We start from the raw sequence: 25,673 nt of genomic DNA on the forward strand, positions 1-25,673 counted from the left end.
TTACATTTTCAGTCTCAGTATCATTATGGCCTTGACCTTAGACATGCTGACGGTCATCTACTGACCACGTGCACTATCAAGTTTGATCTGATCTTTAGTTATTGAGCGGAAACTGTTTTTTAGACTCAAGGTCATATTGATCTGGACCTTTAACCTACTGACCCTACCCCCATCGCCACACCAAAAAATATATGTATCGGTCCTTTTACTAACCATAGGCAATCATCCTATGAAGTTTAAGACTGTAGGCAAAGGGGTACTTTATTTCATGGGCAAAAACCTTTTTCAGTTTCAGTCATTGTGGCATTAACCTTTGACCTACTTATCCCAAACATGACCAAATTTTATAAAGATCAGAAAAAAAATGTGGCCTCTTGCTGCGCTCACAAAGTTTTTCTATGATTTCATCTAATTTAGTGACCTAGTTTTGTCCAAAGATAATTCAGTTTACAAAATTAACCTAGACTTTATACAGACATACATTATGAACATGCATCAAGTGTAAAATGTGGCTGTTAGGGCAATCAGATTTACTATGATTTTTTTTTTAAATCTAGATTTCACAACCGTTCAAAGTTTCATGTACATCAGGTAGAAAATGTGGCCGTTAGTGTGGCAACAAGGATTTTCAATGAATTAGCCTAGTGATTTAGTTTTTTTAGAACAGATGACCCAGTATCAATCATGTAGTATCTTATCAGATTTTATTGAGGTAGACATTATGACCAAGTTTCATCAAAGGCTCCTAATGCCTTTCTTTAAAATGTAGTTGCCACATTTTCTATGAACATTTTTATTGCATGTTAAATTCTATTTCTGATAATTGTTTTCTCCAATACTTGTCAAAAGTTTGAATATTAATGAATATACTAGAACTGTTGATGATAATGCACACTTTTACATTGAACTTAAATAATGTCTGCATCCTATATGGACAGGCATCCTGCCCCTCTATTTTTTTTTTATTTGGGTTTTACGGCACACCAACACAGTATAGGTTATATGGTGCCAAACAGGACTACAAATTTTGGTTTCATATCTCATTAACATCGAAATAAAAACCCGAGGTATGGAATCAAAACCCTCAACTTAAAATGGGCTAAAATTAAACAAACACACAGTATATTACTTAGTTTATTAAGACTTCGGCAGATACATGTTTTTCATGTAGGAGAATACAAGAATTGTTAACAGATAACCACACAAATCTCTCTAGTTCTCAGTCATACATTTATACTTAAAAACACAAAGTAAAATAGATTCCTGGCTATGTTACACATATCTGCATGAGACAAAAATAAAAATGTTTAGCTGCATTACATATATAGATATTTTTTCTGTTCTTTCTGCAACCAGCATCATATCATTCAGACTTCAGAACCTATGTACTAAATATCCTTATCAAGCAGGATTTTCTAGTTAAGGTACTGCACCCACATGGACTCTGGGCAATTTCAGTGTGATGATGCATTCTCTGTTTCCTACCTCCTCTTTAAGGTAGCTAATACAAGCTTCTGTACCTGCCAAGAAATGCTGATGTAGCAAATGGAGAACAACTAATCAAACAAATATTGCCCACTGTCATCAAGGGACTACCACTTTCTTGGAAAAAAACTTTCAGAACGAACAGCCATTCTTGTTGCCATTTATGAAAAGTAAAGATAAATTATCTTTGTATAAGGCATTTTCTGTAATTAAGAGAGATGAATTGCAAGATGTAAAATCTAAACTTCATTTTATGCTTTTTATTGACATGACTGAAGTGTCCTTAATTTGCTATTCGCTGTAATATGTGAAAGGACTGTGCATTCTAATGGGTAGCAAAGATGTAAACTGTGACACCAAATACTTCCAATAACCACACAAATCATGAATCTTCAGTACCAATATAACATTACAGTACACTTTGTATGAAACTGAGATTTTCATTTCTTTTTTTTACAATAAACAACTTTTAAGTCCACCATGTGGTACAATTTACTAATTATTCCCCAGTTGCAATTCTTAGTATCACAGTCTCCTTAATTCCAATACAGTTCTTTTGTTCCAAATTTAAGAAAATATCCTCATTGTGTGAGCATGTCCTTTTACACATAAATGAGTAAAAAACACTCCATACTCAAATGCCTTTAGCCTACCGGAGGCAAGTGATTTTGCCTTTGCTACCAGTGCAGACCAAGATCAGCATGCATGGATGCTGATCATGGTCTGAACTGTTTTCTATTCAGTCAGAAAATTTTCAGTGAACATACATTTGAATAATAAGTGGTACTGCCCAAAGTGAATGCTGGACCAGTCCATTTTAGAAATTTATCAGGGTAAAGGTTAACTGAAAATACTTACACACACTGCAGCAGTTAACACAACAATATCATGAATTAGAAATTTTGCGAGATTCTATTGTACAGCACGGCTTATCACCATCTATTTCTCTGTAGAGGACAAACAGTGGACACATATGTTTTTATAACACACATTAAAATTACAAGTACAAAAATAAAATACTATGATTTAAATAAATACATCAAAAGCTAAATGTTTACACATTTTATTATTACACAACAAAATATGACTTATATGATATTTCTTTAATCTTGTTTCATGTATATACATACATATGTATATACATATAATCAGTGCTTTTACATACATAGAAAATCATTTATAACATAATGAATCCTAAATTTCCAATTTGTTTATTGCTATAAATGAACACGCAATTCTCTCTACCATCCTACCAGTCAATTTATTCTTTTTAATAGTATCAGAATTTGATATTTTGGACACTATTGTGATTTGTATAAATTGTAACAAATAAATTTATACAAAATTAAAATTTGGCAGACTGTACATAGAGCTGCTTAACTTCTGATCAGGGTCAGATTGTTTTGTTTTTAGTTAACAACAGAAATGTTTACAAATACTTTAAAAACAAAATCTTATTACTATCTACTTGACATTTTTGGTATGAATAATCATGTCAAGCTAAATCCCTTATATTTTATATCACAGTTACACCCATGTGTAGCAGTAAATGTACTGGTAGTGAATCTGTAATGACAACTGGCATTTTCCATCTGATTACAAATTCCCCCTATGCCATTTCAGCATTCTCCTGGTATTATGAAGAAGAATCGAAGGATGCCAAAACTGCTTGCGGAGAATACATATTCACATAGTTGTCGATTGTCACTACTGGTCTACTACCTTATTGTTGCTACAATGACACTTTTCACTTCGGAATTTTTTCATCTCAAGTTGTGTAAGAGGTGCACTGGGCATTATTTCAGGCATTAGCAGACATGTCAGTATAATCGCTGACTTTCAACAAGCATGCTAGAATAATTTAACTGCATTTGTGTAAAAATATTTATGTTAACAACGAAAATAAAAGGTTCTTGAGCTTCCATTTCAAAATGGAAAGCAGCTTTTTGAAGAAAATTTTCACATACTTCATAGGTTCTACTTATCTGACATGCTAACTAATCACAGATATGGTTGTGAAATTCTGAACCCTCTTTTGCTTGATGACTCTTGCAGAACAGTAGTAGTTCTACATGTAATAATTTAACATGTTTCACAATGCAGCTTATACAATGGAGGAAGAGGTTAAGGCCAGAGACAGTGTATTATTTGAGAATAAAACATGAACTAACTTCTGTCAATACTTTTAGCTTCTGATGCTGCTAATGATATATATTTTTTTTAAACTACATACTGTTGAAACAGTGTTTTCATGCTAGTAGAGATTAATTTGTTCACACATTATTTTTATTCATGTCTTTCATGTCAACATCTTTACTCTATGTTAAAGATTGAATTTTAAAACCACTGTGCTCAGAGGACCATATGCTGAACTGGTTATAGTCAATTATGTAATCCTTGTAAAATTAAAGTTTAAAACTTTATTAATATTGCTATTATTATAAATATTTCAAGTATAAGTTTACAAAGTTGTTCAAACCTATTGCCTCATCAACATCCACATTCTTGAATGAATACATGTGTATGTATGCAGTATACTGTAAACATCTTTTAAGTCTTATATAAAAGTTATATTTCATGAGCCCCAAGAAAAAAAAAACTCCCCACTAAATAGAAGGTTATAAATTTTATCAGACTGCATAATTACTGGCATAAAAGATATAAAGAACAAGCATCTCTATATTCTCACTGGCAGCACAAAACATAAAGTATCTCCTTGATATCCTAATAAACAATTTAGATGGATATAATATGACAACTGTGACTGAATAATGTGCACCCTGTGAATGATTTAATTTTATTTAGTCAACAATTTTCAGATCTAAATTTATCACTCCTATCAAATACGGACAATGTGTCTAGAATAAAGACCTGTGTGATGATGAAAGAAAATGATGAAAGAAATTGAAGAGATGATGATACTGATGAATCAAGGTTTCACCAAGAGAAACAGACCAAATATCAATGAAAATCTTGTTTAATGACCTGTAACAAATCTTCAAAAGAGAGATTATTTTCTATTTTCCTGTCTCGATACATTTTACACTCTTTTCTGTTCATGGCCCAAGACATACAAACGTGAAGCCATATATAAAGCTTCCATTTAGACATAGACTGTAAGCCGGAGTACCGTCAAAACATAAAACTGAAAATAATTGAACACATTTATAGAAACCTTACTCCATTCCTAGCTTAGAGGAAAACTTTCAAATTGGCCTTTGCATCAAAGATGTAGAAATGTTTCGAAGGACTCTAAATAAACCTAATTTTGCTACGTCTGATAGCAAAATGCACAGTATATGTAATGTAAGTCACTATTCAGATCTGAATTTTAACTTTTTTTTTTGCTGCATATAATATGTGGTTAAAGTGTTTAAATTATCAACTGATTACTTTTCACATCATCTGAATGCATATAAAGAAATCTGCAGCAGGTAAAGTATAAATTACCTTTGATACTTATACAAAAATTCAACAGACATTTAGACATTCTGATACTGAAGCAGCTGATAAAAATTCTTATAAAGAGTTATACAATAACAATGGCACCATTTCCACCAGCTCCTTGTCAAAAGAAGGAACACTTTTCCTAACTGTTTCTTTCATAGATGCAGCAATTTAAAAAAAAAAAATTCACTTTTCTTAAATGTAGATCTAGCAGAACTCTATCTGCCAATGGATGGCTACCCTAAAATTAGTTCTCTGGTTCAATTTGTTTAGAAACAGATCAGATGCCTGTATCACATACAAAACAGCATAACAATATGGCTGGAGCTGTATACAGTACAGTAAAAATATATAGTGAATAGTTTTAAAAATTTAAATCTAGGATAGGTGTTTGTTTATAACTTCAAACACTTCCTGTATGACAATATATCCTGGAACTGGTGCCAGTGTCAAGTTTAATATCACAGTAAACACACAAATCAATTACAACAACAACAACAATCGCGCATTATTTTCCCGTATATATAACATCAGCCCCTACCCAGTATACATCCTTAACCTTAGCATAGTCTTGTACTAGAAATGTCATTTTATTATGTATGTATCTACTAACTTAGCTATATTTTACACTAAAAATTCATAACACAATTAGATCATGTACCATGTAGTTATTCTTGACCTTGAATATGTCCACCTTTAAAACTTAAAATCTGCATTACTTCAATTTACATATTCTGTTGTTACAGCATAACCAATAACTCGGCTTCAAAAACTGTTTTAGTCATGGTAAAGATCAAATCTATGCACCATGTTATGAAACAGATCATCAACTAAATATTATGACCTTGTAAGATTTGCATATTCTATATCTTAAAAAAAATTAACAAAAAACTAAACACTCTAAATAGGTGACAACTCAGTGTCACACTGAGAACTAAAGAGTTTATATTCTTTTAAATTACCTTGTTTCTTCAATTAATCACGTTTAAAAAGATCAAAAATAATCTAAAAATTTTCTGTTGGATTTATAACTGAAAATATGTTATATGTTTACATATTATTTATGAATTTATAATTCAAATCAAAGTTAAGCACAAAAATATCACATTAAAATTTTCCATTTATTCTTCCAAATAATCACTGCAGTCAATTTCAGCCCCTCCAATCCTGCACATGTGCAGCACAGCCCATCTGATCCCAGACAGTCTGAAACAAACCTTTCAGATCTTTTAGATATGATTGTCTCTATTTCTGTTCATTTGATAGAACAAGTACCGTTTTTGATAGAACAAGTACGGTTTTTGATAGAACAAGTACCATTTTTGTGATACCTATAATCTGAAAAGGAAACAGGATCAAGATTTTGTTGTCTACCAAACTGAACGATAACAAGGAAACTTAAACCTGTTTCTCTATTTCAAGCAAAGTAGTCTCCTGGACTGTGTTTAGAACCTTAAACGTTTATGACTATTCAAGAACATCAAACATTTAAGTCTATTTCAACTTCAGGCAAACAGGCTTTAGAAGACTGATAAAGTAAAATAGATTCTGATGTAGACGTGTTTCTATACAGTAAACAATGACAGCTGATGATGAAAAATGTCTCTAGATGCAGAGGTACTCCGATTCATTACAAAGAAATAAGTTTACACACTGAAATGTAGATAAAACGCTTCAGCTAATTTCTTCACTGGTGTAATGTTTTCAGTCTTAGATTATTTTTCATGTAATGATTTTTCAAGTAACAGACCAGCCTGCTGAAATTGTTTACTGCAATGCACTATGATGTGTATAATTTTTTTCACATTAAAATTCATACATAATTCTTTTGTTCTTATTCTGGCTTAACCTCATAAGAAAGGGTTTGAACTCTGTTGCTGTGGCTGCACGGGTGTGGACATTGGCATCATGGGTGCGGGTAGAAGCCCAGCGCTGCTGGGCTGAGTAAATCCGCTACTGTACGCGTTAGCTTGTAACTGGCTCATTGGAACACGCACTGGAGCTTGTTGTTCAAATGGGTTGGTAGACTGTGCACTCGCAAAAGGATTGTTGGCTGGAAAACAAATACAATGTTAGTATAACTGAAAGTATTTGGAAAATAATAAAATTAAAAAACAAGAGGGCCAAGATGGCCCTAGGTCGCTCACCTGAGAAACACACCATGATACACCATAACAGTGTAAACATAGACCTAGTGATTGCATGGAAAAAAATATTCTGACCAAGTATTTGTGGTGCAAACACAAGAATTTTTTTTATTTGACCTAGTGACCTAGTTTTTGACCCGAGATGACCCATATTCGAACTTGACCTAGATTTTACCAAGGCAATCATTCTGACCAAATTTCATGAAGATCAACTGAAAAATACAGCCTCTATCACATATACAAGATTTTCCTTTGATTTGACCTAGTGACCTAGTTTTTGACCCCAGATGACCCATATTCAAACTTGAACTAGATTTCATCAAGGCAATCATTCTGACCAAATTTCATGAAGATCAATTGAAAAATACAGCCTCTATTGCATACACAAGGTTTTTCTTTGATTTGACCTAGTGGCCTTGTTTTTGACCACAGATGACCAATAACCAAATTCAACCTAGATTTTATCAAGGCAATAATTCTGACCAAATTTCATAAAGATCAATTGAAAAATACAGCCTCTATCGCATACACAAGGTTTTTCTTTGATTTGATCTAGTGATCTAATTTTTGAACCAAGATGACCCATATTCAAACTTGATCAAGATTTTATCAAGGCGATCATTCAGACTGAATTTCATGAAGATCAGTTGAAAAATATAGCCTCTATCGCATACACAAGGGTTTTTTTTATTTGACCTAATGACCTACTTTTTGACCCCAGATGACCCATATTCAAAGCTGACCTAGATCATCAAGGCAATCGTTCTGACCAAAATTCATGAAGATTAATTGAAAAATACAGCCTCTATCGCATACACAAGGTTTTTCTTTGATTTGACCTAGTGACCTAGTTTTTAACCTCAGATGACCAATTTTTGAAATCGGCCTAGATTTCATCAAGGTTATCATTCTGACCAAAATTTATGAAGATTAATTGAAAAATACAGCCTCTATCACATACACAAGGTTTTTCTTTGATTTGACCTAGTGACCTAGTTTTTGATCCCAGATGACCCATTTTTGAACTCGGCCTAGATTTTATCAAAGTAATCATTCTGACCAAAATTCATGAAGATTAATTGAAAAATACAGCCTCTATCGCATACACAAGGTTTTTCTTTGATTTGACCTAGTGACCTAGTTTTTGACCCCAGATGACCCATTTTCGAACTCAGCCTAGATTTCATCAAGACAATCATTCTGACCAAATTTCATGAAGATCAGTTGAAAAATACAGCCTCTATTGCATACACAAGCTAAATGTTGACGGACAGACGACAGACAGACAGATGCCGGACATCGAGTGATCAGAAAAACTCACCTGAGCATTGCTCAGGTGAGCTAAAAAACAAAACAAAACAAGAGGACCATGATGGTCCTGAATCGCTCACCTCTTCCCACATGACCCAGTTTTGAGTATGACGTTGTTTTTTCTATTATTTGACATAGTGACCTAGTTTTTGAGCTCATGTGACCCAGTTTTGAACCTGACCTAGATATTATCAAGATAAAAATTCTGACCAATTTTCATGAAGATCCATTGAAAAATATGGTCTCTAGAGAAGTCACAAGGTTTTTTTATTATTTGACATATTGACCTAGTTTTCGAAGGTATGTGACCCTGTTTTGAATTTTAACTAGATATCATCAAGGTGAACATTCTCACTAATTTTCATGAAAATCTCATGAAAAATATGGCCTCTAAAGAGGTCACAAGGTTTTTCTATTTTTATACCTACTGGCCTAGTTTTTGACCGCACGTGACCCAGTTTCGAAACTGACTTAGATATCATCAAGGTGAACATTCAGATCAATTTTTATGAAGATCCATTGAAAAATATGGCCTCTAGAGAGGTCAAAAGATTTTAATAATTTTAGACCTACTGACCTAGTTTTTGACCGCAGTTAACCCAGTTTCAAACTTGACCTAGATATCATCAAGATGAACATTCAGACCAACTTTCATACAGATCCCATGAAAAGTATGGCCTCTAGAGAGGTCACAAGGTTTTTTGATTATTTGACCTACTGACCTAGTTTTTTAAGGCACGTGACCCAGTTTCAAACTTGACCTGGACATCATCCAGGTGAACATTCTGACCAATTTTTATGGAGATCCATTCACAAGTATGGCCTTTAGAGAGGTCACAAGGTTTTTCTATTTTTAGACCTACTGACCTAGTTTTTTAAGGCACGTGACCCAGTTTCAAAGTTGACCTGGAAATCATCAAGATGAACATTCAGACCAACTTTCATACAGATCCCATGAAAAATATGGCCTTTAGAGAGGTCACAAGGTTTTTCTATTATTTGACCTACTGACCTAGTTTTTGATAGCACTTGATCCACTTTCAAACTTGACCTAGATATCATCAAGATGAACATTCAGACCAACTTTCATACAGATCCCATCAAAAATATGGCCTCTAGAGAGGTCACAAGGTTTTTCTATTATTTGACCTATTGACCTAGTTTTTGACGGCATGTGACCCACTTTCGAACTTGACCTAGATATCATCAGGGTGAACATTCTGACCAATTTTCATGAAGATCTCTTGAAATATATGGCCTCTAGAGAGGTTGCAAGGTTTTTCTATTTTTAGACCTACTGACCTAGTTTTTGACCGCAAGTGACCCAGTTTCAAACTTGACCTAGATATCATAAAGATGAACATTCAGACCAACTTTCATACAGATCCCATGAAAAATATGGCCTTTAGAGAGGTCACAAGGTTTTTCTATTATTTGACCTACTGACCTAGTTTTTGATGGCACGTGACCCAGTTTCGAACTTGACCTAGATATCATCAAGGTGAATATTCTGACCAATTTTCATGAAGATCTTATGAAATATATGGCCTCTAGAGAGGTCACAAGGTTTTTCTATTTTTAGACCTACTGACCTAGTTTTTGATGGCACGCACGGACGACGGACGACGGACACCGCGCGATCACAAAAGCTCACCTTGTCACTTTGTGACAGGTGAGCTAAAAAAACATCTATGGTAAACGCTGAGATGGAAGATCCCAGGTAATATGCACAACATCACTTCAAGTGACATTTCCTTTTCAATTTTGCAAGAACAGCATATGATTTTCATATTTTCTTTCGTTTCAGTGTAACATACTAATATCTCTCATAGCCTAAGCATATATCCCATACAAATGAAAATCATTTTTGATCTTACAGGTTAATCTAAAAAATTTCTTTTAATTTCATGTTTAACCATGTTTCTGACCAGATTTTAAATTTTTATGCTCCCCGAAGGACGAGCATACAGTTGCCATTTTGTCCGTCCTTCCATTCATCTGGAGTATAACTTGAAAAGTATTAATGGCATTTGATTGAAACTTCACATAATCATAGCGGCCACTGAGACAAAGTGCAGTGTCAAAGAATCATAACTCTACCTTACCTAGTTTTGAATTATCTCCCTTTATTTTACAAAATAAGGCTTGTCTGGAGCAATACTTGAAAAGTATTAACGGCATTTCATTGAAATTTCACAAAATGATAGAGGCAATTGGCGGAAAGTGCAGTGTCAAAGAATCATAACTCTACCTTACCTAGTTTTGAATTATCTCCAATTATTATACAAAATAAGGCTTGTCCGAAGCAATACTTTAAAAAGTATTAATGGCATTTCATTGAAACTTCACCACTGACGGGAAGTGCAGTGTCAAAGAACCATAACTCTACTTTACCTAGCTTTTTAATTATCTCCCTTATTATACAAAATAAAGCTTGTCCGGTGCATTACTTGAAAAGTATTAATGGCATTTCATTGAAACTTCACGAAATGATAGAGGCAAAAATTACACTTAATGATATGTCCCTTGCTTTAATTATCTCCCTTTATTCAATTTTCTTCTTTTTATTCTCCATTTTTTCTTCTTAAAAAATGTTATTCCCCATATTAGGACAAGCAAATGCATCGGGGAACATCATTCAGTTTTACCGATTCCTTGTTTTAGTTCAATACCACTGAAAAATACAATTTTTTGGAAAAGGCTATATTAAAGGATTTTTCATTGCTGTTTGATGCTTGGCAAAAGAAATTCTGCTGAGCTATTACTTTGCTAAAACAAACATAAGATTCAAAGGCGGGCACAACACACAGAAAAGCTGTACCTTTTTTACTTTTTTGATCTGATTTAACAAGTTCATCTAGATTGACAAGGCCAGAATGTGTGCCAAGGAATTCCTGCGGAGTTTTGTTCCTCTTTGGCTGCTCATTGGCTATAGATGACTGCATACCAGACATGTTCCACGGATCTGTACTAGCTCCTCCATCTGGAACAAAAATCAGCATTATATATTCCATGTTAGACAATACAAAGGCTGCCACTGTTTAATGTACAAATTATGACGTTAAAACAAGATATGTTCCCTAAATGTAATGTGTAATTTATTTAATTAACTACATTGCTCAATATTTATTACGCAATGTGTCATTAAACTGAGACTGTTCAATATTTCTAATGCAATGTGTAATTTACTTCTAATTGCACAGTATTTCTAATGCAATGTGTAACTTACTTCAAATTGCACAGTATTTCTAATGCAATGTGTAATTTAACTGAGATTTGTCATACAATGTGTAATCTAATTTATTACAAAATTTTGCAACCAAGTCTGTAAAATTCCTAATGGTAGTTCATACAAGATACATAGGAACAAAATATAAATTTTAAGTACTGTGTAGACTTGTTCACTTCAGCCAGTTAGTATAAGAACAAAACACTGGTAAAACATTAATGTTTTCAATTTTACTGAAACTAACTTTAAGATGAATATTCACTGTAAGGTCTGATGTAGTATTGAATGCATAATCATGTCCTTTTAAGTACTTAATTGATAAGAGAGGAAACTAAATAGAAAGTATCAAGCAGTACATGACTATGAAAGATCTATCTTTATCTATCTTTATCTATCTTGATTCAGTCAAAATCAAGTAAGATAATCTCTTTTTCACTGATTTTTTTCACCCAGTTTTTTTTTGTGGGGGAATGGTGGCACAACCTATCAGGAGGGGAAATATGCTACAATGGCTTAAAGCTGGGGAAAATTACATCGTAATAAAAACAACAATTTAATAAGTATGTTACAGAGGAAAAGAAAATGACTTATAAACGCACTTTCTTGTGTTTTAAATTGTATGGTTTACAGTTTACATAATTATACACATGTACTATTAAAGTGTTCTGATTGGAATAAAAAAAATCTTAATAAGCCCTTTTTTAATTTGAAAGGTTAAAGCATGCTCCATTAAAAACAAGAAGGTTCCGAATACCCTGTATTGCTCACCTGATCTTGTTCTTACCCCAGAAAACCTAGTATCTAATTTGGAATAGATTCCACAGACAAATATTTTGACCATGTTTTACGTAAATTCAGTAGATCAGTGACGAAGTTTTTTAAATGTTTTGACATAGTGTCATAGTTTTTGACCTCAGGTACCCCACTTTTAAACTTGACCTATATTTCATACAGACAAACATTCTGACAAAGAATTTTGATGACCAAGTTGAAAAAGTGGCCTCTAAAGTATTAAAAAAGTTTTTCTATGATTTGATCTAGTTTTCCCCCCAAAATAACCCAGTTACAAATTGTTCATAGATTTTAAACAGACAAACATTCTATCAAGACTCATGAAGATCAGGTAGAAAATGTGGCCTTTCCGGAGTTTTAGTGACCTAGTTTAAGACCTCAGGTAACACAGTTTTGAACCTGATTTAGAGAAAATTATTCTGACAGAGTTTTATGAAGAGCATATAATAAATGTGGCCTCTCAACAAGGTTTTTTCTATGATTTAATCTAGTGACCTAGCTATTGACGTCTGGTAAGCCAGTTATAAATTTGACCTAGATTTCACAGACACAAACATTCTGACAAAGTTTCATAAAGACGAGGTAGAAAATGTGGCCTCTAGACTGTTAACAAGGTTTTCCATTAATTGCTTAGTGACCTAGTTTTTGACCCCAGAAGACCAAGTAAAGAAGCTCTCATCCACGATTTTATTGAGGATAATAGTCTGACTAAGTTTCATTAAGATTGGGCTAAAATTGTGGGCTTTTAGAGTAAAACAGACAAATTGTTGACAATCCATAATGACAGACACAGGGTGATCACAATTGCTTACCTTGAGCACTATGCGCTCAGGTGAGCTAAAAAGCCTGAAAAAATCTCTGTTCATGCAAAGGGATTATAAAGTTATTCTTACAAAAAGCTTACTAAAAACAAAATTAGGCACAGTAAATTATCAGAAAATCCACTTTTATTTGTCAGTACTGTTATGCAAAACATTTAACATTGTTGATGAAAATGCCCTTCTTGTTACATAATACAAGCAACAATAAATCAGAAAAATCAGAGAACAATTTAACAAGCCATGCATTCTATATATATACGTCTGAAGTAAAATGAGCTGCCAAGGACTCATTGCTTCATAATACCAGGGTAGCCAAGGACCTAGAATAAAGTTTGGACAAAGGGGTGTCCAGACAGTAGCTGTAATATATTGATCTGCAATGTTGTATTTGGCTTGAGGGGATTTTGCCAGGCCTTGATCCAAAAAGTTGCTTGCACTGTGTGTGATCCAGTCTTGCAAAATCTATGAGAGCTGAATACATCATTGCAGATCAAGGTTTTTATTATTTAAATACACCTATTTCTACTGTTACATCAGACTGGACTAAAATTTTAGAAAAATAAGGCAGAAAACCTCCTTGGAACTGTGTTTTTTGACGCATGAAACATCATAACTAAACCTAGTGGTCGCACCAATGAATATTTTTTCCATATCCTAGATGAATACAGGGTTTTGTATTCATCAATGAAATTAAGGCTGCATTTATACAGAAAATTTTTAGGTACAATTATAATAAATTCATTTTTATATTATAAACGATGAAAGATCTTCTAGGCATTGTGCACTGCATAACACAATGTTGCAATTACATACAATCAGAAAATCAATTACCTTCAAAACTTCTTTGACTCTGAATATTTAGTATTGATGCTTGTTTTGCAGGGTTAAAGCTAATTTTTCTACAATATTTCGGTTATGAAGTGAGTCAACCTTACCAATTCTGCTGGATACCTAACCACTATTGACCAGTTCTCAGCTAGTAAATAACTTCCCAACATAAATTAAAAGGAATAAATTTCATGGCCATTTGACACAAAGAAGTTAAGATATCGCCTAGACATGAATCAGAGGAATAACCTTCAGCAGTTCATCATGGAGAACAGTATTCTACACCCTTGATTAAAACCTAGTACCTAATCATTTGCTCTACATGTTGACCTAATTACACAGTTAACGGCTCAACCAAAGCGGACTTAAGATCTTGCATATGAGCATCCACTAAGTAGTAAATTTCAAGCTGCAAAGGCCCCAAAATGTATAACCATCAGAGCAAACTTGAGAGTGGTCCAACAAAGGATATGTTAAGTAACAAGAGAGTCATTGACCCTAAAGCGCTCACCTGTGTATAAGGCTTTAAGTGTGTTTGTATAACGTAATGGTACAAGTATTGATAGGTCCATCACTCACATTCTTTAACCTAGGGTAATAGTTAGACAGTACAACAATCATACGCCTTCAAAGTTTCTTACATAAAAGCCTTTAGCAAGTACATGTCACATACAGAGGCGTGGCCATTTTTGACCTTAGGGCAATAATTTAGTCAATTATGGTAGAGAGTTAAACCCTTATATCACATGCCAAATATCAAAGCTCAAGAGAAAAAGATTTTTGAAGTGTGACAGCTGAAAACCTATTTTTAACCAAAAAGACCCACATGTTCAATGAACCGGAACCATTTGAACAAATTTGAAAGATGGGTACCCAGAGATCATTTGTGTATAGTTTCATCAAAACCCGTTCAGTGGTTTTGGAGATGTTGTTTAAAGAAATTGTTGATGGAAAGTGACCACGCCCTCTGGCGGCCATGTTTTTTAACGGAATAATTTGAACAATATTGGTAAAGGGTCACACAAGGCCCATTTGTGCAAAATTATTTTAAAATCGGGCCAGCAGTTTCACACAAGAAGGTTTTTTAAACTTCCACTATATACATATAGGGAAAAGTGATCACGCCTCCTGGAAGCCATATTTTTTGACAAATTAAAATAATTTGAACATTCTTTGGTAGAGGGTCACACAAGGACCATTTGTTTGAAATTATTTTATAATTGGGCCAGCAGTTTCACACAAGATTTTTTTAGTTTCCACTATATACATATAGGGAAAAGTGACCATGCCCCCTGGTGGCCATGTTTTTTACTAATCAGTATAAACTGAAGAATCTTGGTAGAGGGTGACAGAAGGACCATTGGTGTAAAATTATTTCAAAATCGGACCACTGGTTTAGGAGAAGATGTCGTTTGAAGATTTTTTTATTTTTAGCTCTTGCGGCCCCTATGTGCAAACAAGCAGAACCGTTTGAAAAACTTTGGAAGAGGACCACTCAAGGAACATCCAGGCCAAGTTTCATCAAAATCAATTCACTGGTTTTGGAGAGGTCATTTAAACATTATTGTTGATGACAGACGACGCACACAGCATGATCATAATACCTCACCATGAGCACTTTGTTCTCAGGTGAGCTAAACATGTTGTGGACATCGGATTATCCATCCAAACAAACAGCTCACCTTGAACAAAGTTCAGAAGAACTTAACGGGTCTAAAATAAAACTGCTGTTTTTATAGTTTCAGTAGGTGTTTTACAAGGGTAGTCAGTGAGTTCTGCTCATGCACAGTTAAAACACCTCCTTTCCAAATTTGTTAAAAACACTTTTAGCAATTTGATTTAATTGTTGTTGAAATCATACAGAGTATTGCCATGCAAGAATGATGCACAGGCACACACTGCTATGACTAAACTTAGCATTTGATTATTTGAACACAGATTTGCCACAGAATGATGCAGCACACTAATGTTTCGTAAAGTTTCATTAGTAGTCATCTTTTTATTTTTGCATAAACATTTACAGCAGGACTCTATTTTAGCCTGTCTCAACTTCCTACTACAACAAATACTGGCAAGCTAATTACATCTCTTAGTGACAAAACCCTTGCATATTTTGATTATCAAGATTTTTAACTGAACTATATTATTGGTAAAAACATCTTCAAACTGTAGAACTGAGATATATATGATGCAATCATATTTCTGTTTAATACTGACTAGCTTAAGAGTTAATTTAAATAGAATCTGTGTAACTATTCAAAACATTAAAATACTATATGAAGAAAAAGAGACTAATATATGAAGCAAGGCAACCACGTCAGGCACACACACACACATGCTACTGCACAAACGGCGTGGGCACTGAGCCAGGTACCTGCCAGTGGATCAAACATGTCTAAGTTCTGACCAGAGGTTTCCGTGGGCTTGGCAGGAGACATTCGAGAGCTGAGCACATCAAAATCATCATCCAGATTATTTCCTGTGCCGTTGGTTGTTCCATTGGACTGAAAAGGATCATACGGGGACTCGCCTGCTGCTGTTGGAGCATCCCAGGGTCCCTGTTGTGATGATGGTGTGCCCCATGGATCACTTGATGGTTCTAAAGCAAATGGGAGATATACAAATTAAAGCAAATGCTAGCAGTTACATGGAGATACATCCCCTACAATGCAAAATGGTTGATACATTGTACAAATTCATTCAAGATATACTTCAATAAACTGACGTCCCAATAACTTTACATGCAATTTAATGTAAATGTTTAAAATATCTTAGTTTCTCTATTGTGAAGTTAAGTTTCCAATTTGAGAAGCTTGTGAAATAAGGAAATTAAGTTCAATTAAATTTTATTTTATTGGAAAATAAAAAAAATATTTAACAGTAGAAATTTAGAAAAATCTCTCAGGTTCACACTTTGTGTATTTCATTTACCATGTACATCCTTATGCACCAGGCCTTTTGAAGAATCTTGTAAATCTGGTAATTTTGCATCCCAATCATGAAGCATGTTACAATATTGATCAATTTTCCCATCTGGGAAGTACTGAAAAATCCATAGTTTCCCAAAAGGGAAGTTTCCCTTACTGACATTTTAAGTAAAAACATTGCGGTCAGTTTACTTGACGTCTAACGAGACCTCATCTGTTCTTCACATTTTAAGGTCAACTTCTGTACATGAATATATATTAGACAGAAGACAAAATGATTGCAAACTGTCAAAGAAAACATCTACTCCATGGGATCCCCACTCGTCAACCCTTGAACTGGTAGTCATAGCTTAACCTACTGAGCTGCCAAGATGGGACTTCAAGCCTGTTCTCTGTATAAACAGTTTCTACGTCTGTCAAGGTAATGCAGGGATAATTTAGGATGAGCCTGGGCAAGGAGGAAGGTAAGGTTGTATAGGCAAACATTCCAACATTCATGTATCTATCTTATACTTACTTTGTTGTGCAGGACTGGACATTGCTGGAGATGACCATGGGTCAGCCTGTGCTTGAGGGGCAGGCTGGTGAGCTGGTGATGCCCAGGGGTCATTTGCTGGGGGTGGAGCTTGATGTTTATGAGAACCTGTTATCAATAAAAAAATATGGGTAAAAACTCATACTCTTTCATATTTCTATATTCAAATTCTGAAAAAAATACTTCCATTACTAAATCCAAATATCAAAACATGACTAATCTTCCATACAGTCTATAAGGAAATAAATTCAGCCATAGATACAGGAAAACTGTTTCCATATTGCTTTCGTAATCTTATATGCCCCAGACTTCTGATTTGTCTGGTAAATTTCTTTGCTTCCTTTGGCAATAACACTTCTATATATTATCCAGACTGAAAGATTAGATCAATTCAATAAAATGGGAATTAGATCTGCAGCATTGTAACTGTAAGTCTGAATGAAACTTTTCCATGTATGAAGGCAGACGACCATGTTTAATTTTTGGGATTACAGTATAACCATGTAACAACATCTCCAAAGAGGAAACAGGCAGACACATTTCTTTCGCATTTATTTGTTTTTGGTTAAGCACCATTTTTCAACAGTATTTCAGTTATGTAATGGTTGGCAGATAAAAGCCAGTTAAATATAGTTAAAAAGAAAAAGTGTTACCAGGTGGTGCAGGTAAAGCAGCTCCCCAAGGGTCACTGGCTGGTTTATTTACTGGGGCTCCCCAGGGATCAGTCTGTTGTTTCTGCTTTGACTGGTCTGCAAGTCCAGCTAGGGTCTGCTGACCTTGACCCCCCTGAAAACAAAAACAGTTTTATTGGTCTACTGAAAACTACTCTTCATTAGGGAGGAGAGAAAATGGTGAAACTATTTTTAGAAATGGAGCCAAACTCTGAAATATTCAAAATTTTAGAAAACTTTAATAAAACTTACATACTTTCCAAAATTACATGTTTGGAATAAATAAACATATAATTATCTGAAAGGAAAAACACTTCTGGGTAAGCAGGCAGATTATAAATAAGTGGAGAACAACTAGCACAAAGGCTCTAAGCTGCTATCATGGGCTTATTCATAATTTTTACAAAAATTACAATTGCTAAAGAAGCTGAAGTATGTGATATCAAAAAGGAGAAAGAGAGCACACCATTTCTTCCTAATGAATGCTTTATGAATACTGGAACTAATACTAATAAAAGAAATGTTTCATATCTTGATGCCCTACCTTAGTCATTTGAAATAGACTTGTAAGAATATTAAGTTAGGGTGCAAGTTAGTAAACAAAATAAATCAACTGAAAATTACTTGCACTAGAAAAATATAATTTAATACCAACAGTCTACGAAAAACTGCACAAAACATCTCAAAGTGTAACAGTTTAATTTATTTTATTTTGTTGGGTTTAACGTCAAAGGGACACAATCATAGGTAATAACAGATTAAAGGTCACTAATTAAAATCCAACTTTGTTCCATTGAAAAAACATCCACTTCAGATCTTATTTACCTATAATTATAGATAATCACTCTTTCCTACATCCTTATTTCATGAAAGTTCTATCATAAATTGACCAAACAAAAGGAAGAAAATAGGGGCTGAAAAAGTCACTAATGGTCTGCTACCCTAAAAAAGATGTATATTTTCTCTTGTCCACACATTAAACCTCTACATTTGATTTCAATCTGAAAACCTGCCATCACTGGATAAACAAGAAAATGCTCTCATTTCATTCAGAATGCTTTTTAGCAGTGAAAAAGTGTGATTAAAACACCCATTCTACACAAAATTGCTCAAAACTTGGAAGATTAAGATCTTTGCACTTCGGACTTCTTTAGACTACACACACTACGTTAGAATTGCTCCAAAAAAAGAATGCTGTTACCTAAATAACAAGGGAGACAATCATTGTGAGAACCTAAATAACAAGGGAGACAATCATCATACCTCTCACAACAGTTAACAACTGTTCTATAACTCAAAACACATGCATACACAATTACAACAACATACTGTTTTAGATTTGTTAATTTTCCCATGACTTTTATGTTGACCCTCAAAAGATTTTATAACAATTTGTCTATCAAATTAAAATATTATTATCACAAACAGAAAATACAGTTCTGAAAAGGCCATTACATTTGTGAGTGAAACACTGTCATTCAAGTTTATGGGAATTTCTTGATCATAAATATGACAACTTCTCATTTATTGGTAAAAAACTGCACAAGAACACCCCACTACGCTTTTAAAGTAAGTAAATATATCTGTCTATCATATAAACACGATATTACTAAGTAGGTTCTCATCCAAGTAGTTATTCTGTATCAGTTATTGGCAAACATATGCTTTAAAAAAATTTGTCTCTGGCCAAAAACATGATGCTTTAGATAAACCATACATTGAAAATGTTATGTATTAGAAAATACCAGAAGCATTTACATTTTAGAGTTCAAAGGTTATCAATACTGAACGAAACGTTCAGAAATCATTTCAAACTCTTAAGAGTCCACTCAGCAAAGGGAGATAATTCTGTTAGAGTGAGCTCAAGCAACCAGACTACCACCATATGTCTCATCATATTTTGTGGTGCAAAGTTGAACACAGTTTCCAGATATAAAGGTCACTCACTGAAGCCATCAAACATTGTCCAAAAGACTTACTGTTCCTAATTAGCACAACTGCCTTTAAAATGTAACAACTGTACAGTGAGTGATTAACTATAAGAATGTCAAAAGCATAACTTCTATGCTGCTGTTACAAATTCTTCATTTCTTTGGAGTAACTGTATTAATTGCCAATCAACATAATTATAAAACTAAAGTAAGTACTAGCCGAGAAAGGTCTAAAAAATATAAAGGGTGATTATGAACATTTAATTACATGAAATTAAATGTAATATAACATAAAGAAATGTAACAAAGACTTTCTACAGCTGCTATAACCCTTACAATATCTAGCAACACTTTCAGGCGATTTGCAATGTTAGACGGCTGCTTGGTATCAGATTAAATACCAGTATTGCGTAACGGTACCTCTTTATGTCAAAATGTTTGCCTAAATGTTGTCAGATTGTTCCTTCACATAACTGACTCCATATTCAGATAAAACACAATGCCTCATTTTGCATAGGCAGACAAAATCCCCCTTGATTTCTTTATAAATTACGAAAAATTCAAGTCAGTTAAAAAAGATAGTGGAACATTAAACTTTTTTAGCATTAACTTATCAATTACCAAACTGCTTTGTATCTTTTTAAACAATGTTCAAATGAGATGTTGTATTCATATGTATGGACTTTGCTTACAGTGGATTTTGCTTATGGTAGATTTCGCCCTACTCTCACAGAACTCTTGCATGAAAACAGAGGAACTAAGTGCAGCATGTTGAGAGGGATATTTCGGGTAATCAACACGAGGGACAGAGAAAATACAAGCAAACTAATGCTGTACACAAATTAAAAGTACCGGTAAGGTCCTTACTCGTGTCCGCTCCTAGAGAAAATAAAAAATAATGGAAATAAAGTCATTAAATCAGAATCTTTGTGTATCTGCAATTGAGAACTAAAATTAAATGTACAAACAAGAGCTGTCACTAATGGTGACAAATGCCCCCGCAGCACCTTGACCTTTGACCTGGTGACCCCAAAGTCAGTAGGGGTGGTGTACTCAATAAGTACTATCAGCATGCGAAGTTTGAAGGTCCTGGGTGAAGTGGTTCGCATGTAAAGTGCCTTCATGCAAAAAGTTAACGTTGGCCCCTGTGACCTTGACCTTTGACCTGGTGACCCCAAAGTCAGTAGGGTTGGTGTACTCATAAAATACTATCAGCATGTAAAGTTTGAAGGTCCTGGGTGAAGTGGTTCGCGAGTAAAGTGCCTTCATGCAAAAAGTTAATGTTGGCCCCTGTGACCTTGACCTTTGACCTGGTGACCCCAAAGTCAGTAGGAGTGGTGTACTCAGTAAGTACTGTCAGCAAGTGAAGTTTGAAGGTCCTGGATGCAGTGGTTCGCGAGTAACGTGCCTTCATGCAAAAAGTTAACGTTGGCCCCTGTGACCTTGACCTTTGACCTGGTGACCCCAAAGTCAGTAGGGGTGGTGTACTCAATAAGTACTATCAGCATGTGAAGTTTGAAGGTCCTGGGTGCAGTGGTTCGCGAGTAAAGTGCCTTCATGCAAAAAGTTAACGTTGTGACGAATGAACGAATGAACTAACGAACGGACGGACTGTTGAAAACTAATATGCCTCCCTTCAGGGGCATAAAAATAATGACAATATAAACTGGTAAAAAATAAACTAATCTGAAATATAACACCCTTAATACATGTATATTACAGTCATACATGTTCAATCTGCTCCAAACACTGTGAAATCATTATAACTGATGGGGGACTTCTTCTCGTAGATTTCACAGTTATGGCAATTCATGAAACTAACCAGTAATTTCATCTTCTGAAGTTAAAACTAATGAATTCATAATTCTTGTTAAATATCACAAAATAATAAAGAGTGATATTTAACAAGAATTATTATATCTACTTCCCTATGGAAGATGTTTGAATGAATTCATATACCAATGAAATAGCCGTTTTGGCCAAACCACAAAATTTCACATTACACTAATTTTTCCTCTGATAAATTTATTATCATTTATGAATACTTTCTAATCAAAATCTGTTATTTTCTTGAAATGAAAATTGAAATTTGGTGTATATATGAACTTGGTTACAGTAAACAACATTTTTACAACATAAATCCATCACCAGTGTTCGTGAAATACCATATGTTAAGGAAAACACATTTTTCTTTGGTACTAAACAAAAAACTTCCAAGCTGAAGTTTCCACAAAAAGCAATGTTCAACCCATGACTTTTTTTATACATGAAACCCATCTCCAATCTGTATGGATACACTCCTATTAAAGTCTAGTTTCAACTTACGTTTATCTATGAATAAAATGTAAAATAATTTTTGATTTTTTTTTTATAAGTAATTTATAGAAAATTTCAAGAGGTGGTTTGACCTATCTAAATGTCTAGAGAAGGGTTTTGGTTGCACAGAAGTGTTGCATTTTATAGTCCACTTAATTTCTGTGTCAACAGTTTGAAAAAAATTGTTCCAGTGAGTGTGAAGGAAATAAAAATCGTGACTAATTAAGCATGTATAATATGTGAATGTTAAGTGCCTATCATCTCAACTGAAGGAAGCTTTTTCAATAATTATGATTTCACAATACATTCTACAGTTAACATTACTGTATTACATACCAGTGCCCAACCTGACTTTTGCAAGCCTGTAATGCAACCCCCAAGACCTTGTTTGACTGGTTCTTTTCATGACGGGTAATGAATAGTGCAACACCATTCATGCCCCCAAGAACCTGCTTAAGCAAAATTCTATTACATAGATATTGACTCTATGACCCCATTAAAAACTATTAAATTTCATGTCTATGCTGCCATGCCCCTTTTCACTGGTCTATTTCAACCAGTCTTTTTCTGCTTGCCTTTTTAAAACCAGTTTTATAATACAAACCTCCTCTTCTTGTTGTCTGCGACTTTCGTCCAGCGCCAGTTGCAGTTTAATATCATCTGATTTCTGTTTCCTAACTTCTTCTTCATGTTCTTCCCGACTCATCGCCAATGCCAGTTGTAACTGTAGCTCCTCCTCCCCGATCGAAGAGGGACGCACTGCCTCAATTTCATTGGAGTGACGTCTTCTTCGTACTGGTGAATCTGATAGAAAAACAGCTTACCTTAGTAACATGATACAGAATATATCTTACAGTATGTTAGTACTACAAAGCTTTCATTCTAAGAGAAACAAATATTATTAAAGAACTGAGAATGTCACACACATGCTATTAGCTGTATAATTACATCTTAAGGAAGAGGTTTAGTACTATATGATGAAGAAAATAGTATTAATTAGTGAGAACATGACAATTAGATTTAAATGTTAAACATGCAATACATTTTCAGATGTAGCTTTAATGTATTTCTTCACAAACAAATCTTGCACTTTTTGCTTTTATCAAAGAGCTTGCGAAAATGAACTGAATATACAATAATATCCACAGAAGCACTAGTAATTTAATATTTAAAGGAAAGCATGCTAAAAGCATTCAAACAAAAGCCTTTTTTGCAAGTTAACTCCATTAAATGTCAAAATAACGGCTACATTAGTAATTTAATGTCTCAATAGACAAATATTATTTCCCAGAAAAGTGCTATAAATCTGTTGTTGTTTTTATGTGAAAAATTCTTACTTCCAGTATCGTAACCATCTAGAGCAGAATCAGAATACCCACCGGAACCTCCTTGGAACGTAGGGCTCTCTGCACTGGCACTCCGCGACTGAAATAAAACAATCACATTCTAAAAACTATTTTAAAATCCTAGTTTAGAATGCAGCCTTTAGTGACTATTTTGAAAACTCCAGCATTTTTATAACTTTAATAATAAATTAGTATCCTATATAATAATCTGCTACATTATAATTGTAAAAGAGTTATCTACAGCACAACAACTATTTAGTCTAACAAGGGCATACCTTGGGCCCTTGGCAAGACTTTTTGTAACTGAGTTATATAATATTATAACAATTTATAACAAATTAAAATTCTAATACGGCAATAAGAACTTCAATGCAAAACAAAATAAAACAAATTTATAATATAATAAGGGCTATAATTAGAATTAATTTCAAACAAGAGTTCTCTAACTTGAGTACAGAAATAAGTTTGATCAGAAGAATGTTGTGTGCCAGTATATCTAGTACAACTTGATAGTTTAGTGTTCCATCTGAGGGATGGCAACTATAAAATATCAGATCATAAAATAAGTCATCCCTATAAGACAAATGGGTAAGGCTTAGCAATAGGTCTACACATATTATTACAATGTATAACAGTTTGTTTTAATTTCTACCAATCTGACTAAAGTACTTGATCTTCTAAACGAAGATCTGAGAACGACCCATTCACATTCGTCTTCTGTATATTTTGGATTTCCAATATTGCTATATTTATTTTCGCAAATCTATTTTTGTTTGAACCAATCAGACAACTTGTTCGAATGTCAAAGAGTAAGAAAAATTTACAGTTAATCCAGGGTTCGAACCCGGGACCTCTCGTTTACAAAGCTAGTGCCCTACCGACTGAGCTAATCGGCTATCTGACATCTTTTGACATAAAAATTGTTGATATCAAAACCCAAGGCGTTTTAAAGCTTGCAGGATGTTGTAAGGTAGCTTTTGATTGGCTAGCGGAAGGGTTGTCAGAACGAGGCCATCAATAGCTCGTTGTCAGATCCTATGCGTAGCGTAATAGGAGATGTACTTTAGTCAGATTGAATTTCTACTTTTTTTTCAAAACACAGCAAGGCACTAAATAAGGCAGCATTACATGATTTTTTACCAATATAAATAACACTAGTTAGTAAACTGATATGTTAGAAAATGCTGAAATAATTACAAAATACCTGTAACAACTTTTTAGGACTGGTTTGCTTTGTGTATGGAATTCTTACATCCCAAGGAATTTTCTCCTGAACAAATCTCTGCGTTTTCTTATTTAAAAATTGCATTTTTTTATCAATTTTACAGCTCACAAAAATCTGGTTGTAATTAAAATATCCGGCACTGTATCACTTGTAGAAATAACTCCGTGAAAATCACAAAGAAAGTTAAATATAAAATGTGATTTAAAATGTCATCCAGATTTTTTTATATATCCTAAAAAATCTTATTTACATTCCACTGTAAACATTAAATGCGCATCAATTTTGACGAAATAGCCTATATTCACCAATATGACCTAAGATTCTTTGTGCATGAACCACTGGTAAAAAGTCGTTAAAGTTACAGTCAGCTGGCAGAAAGTCACAGCTGATCACATTCCATCAATAAACCATCACATATGCATCTCGGAACAAAGACACAAAGACGCTGCAAAAACCACACAAATACGGGCTTTGACAGTGTTAAAAATAGATCTGTTATCAGAGATTTGGAATTACTGCAACATATATCTAAACAAAAATTACTTTCTATAGAATATTATCAGCAAACTGATTCTAAAAACAATTAGATTCCTGTAAAAACAAAGAATGTTTCTTTATTTTAAATATTTGAAACACTTCATTGAAACAACATAGCAACAAAG

At 34.0% G+C, this 25,673-nt stretch overlaps 1 protein-coding gene across 8 annotated transcripts in view; it reads right to left on the reverse strand.

The window, feature by feature from the left end:
* Window positions 1-1,121: 1,121 nt before the first annotated feature.
* The window catches only part of LOC123564870 (epsin-1-like), a 34,603-nt gene continuing 10,051 nt past the window's right edge, over window positions 1,122-25,673 (reverse strand). For 4 of the 8 annotated variants that reach the window (XM_053537499.1, XM_053537498.1, XM_053537500.1 and 1 more), the window contains exons 3-9: window positions 23,778-23,865; window positions 23,045-23,244; window positions 18,176-18,308; window positions 17,505-17,630; window positions 16,435-16,659; window positions 11,212-11,373; window positions 1,122-6,985 (exon numbers count right to left, since the gene is read on the reverse strand). In XM_053537499.1, the coding sequence (XP_053393474.1) occupies window positions 6,783-6,985; window positions 11,212-11,373; window positions 16,435-16,659; window positions 17,505-17,630; window positions 18,176-18,308; window positions 23,045-23,244; window positions 23,778-23,865 (1,137 nt within the window). In that variant the 3' untranslated portion in view covers window positions 1,122-6,782. The remainder of the gene's footprint in view (window positions 6,986-11,211; window positions 11,374-16,434; window positions 16,660-17,504; window positions 17,631-18,175; window positions 18,309-23,044; window positions 23,245-23,777; window positions 23,866-25,673) is intronic. The other 4 variants (XM_053537501.1, XM_053537503.1, XM_053537502.1 and 1 more) reach the window with 4 other exon arrangements.

This window comes from Mercenaria mercenaria, chromosome 2, assembly GCF_021730395.1.
Source record: "Mercenaria mercenaria strain notata chromosome 2, MADL_Memer_1, whole genome shotgun sequence".
In the NCBI taxonomy this organism is placed as follows: Eukaryota; Metazoa; Mollusca; class Bivalvia; order Venerida; family Veneridae; genus Mercenaria; species Mercenaria mercenaria.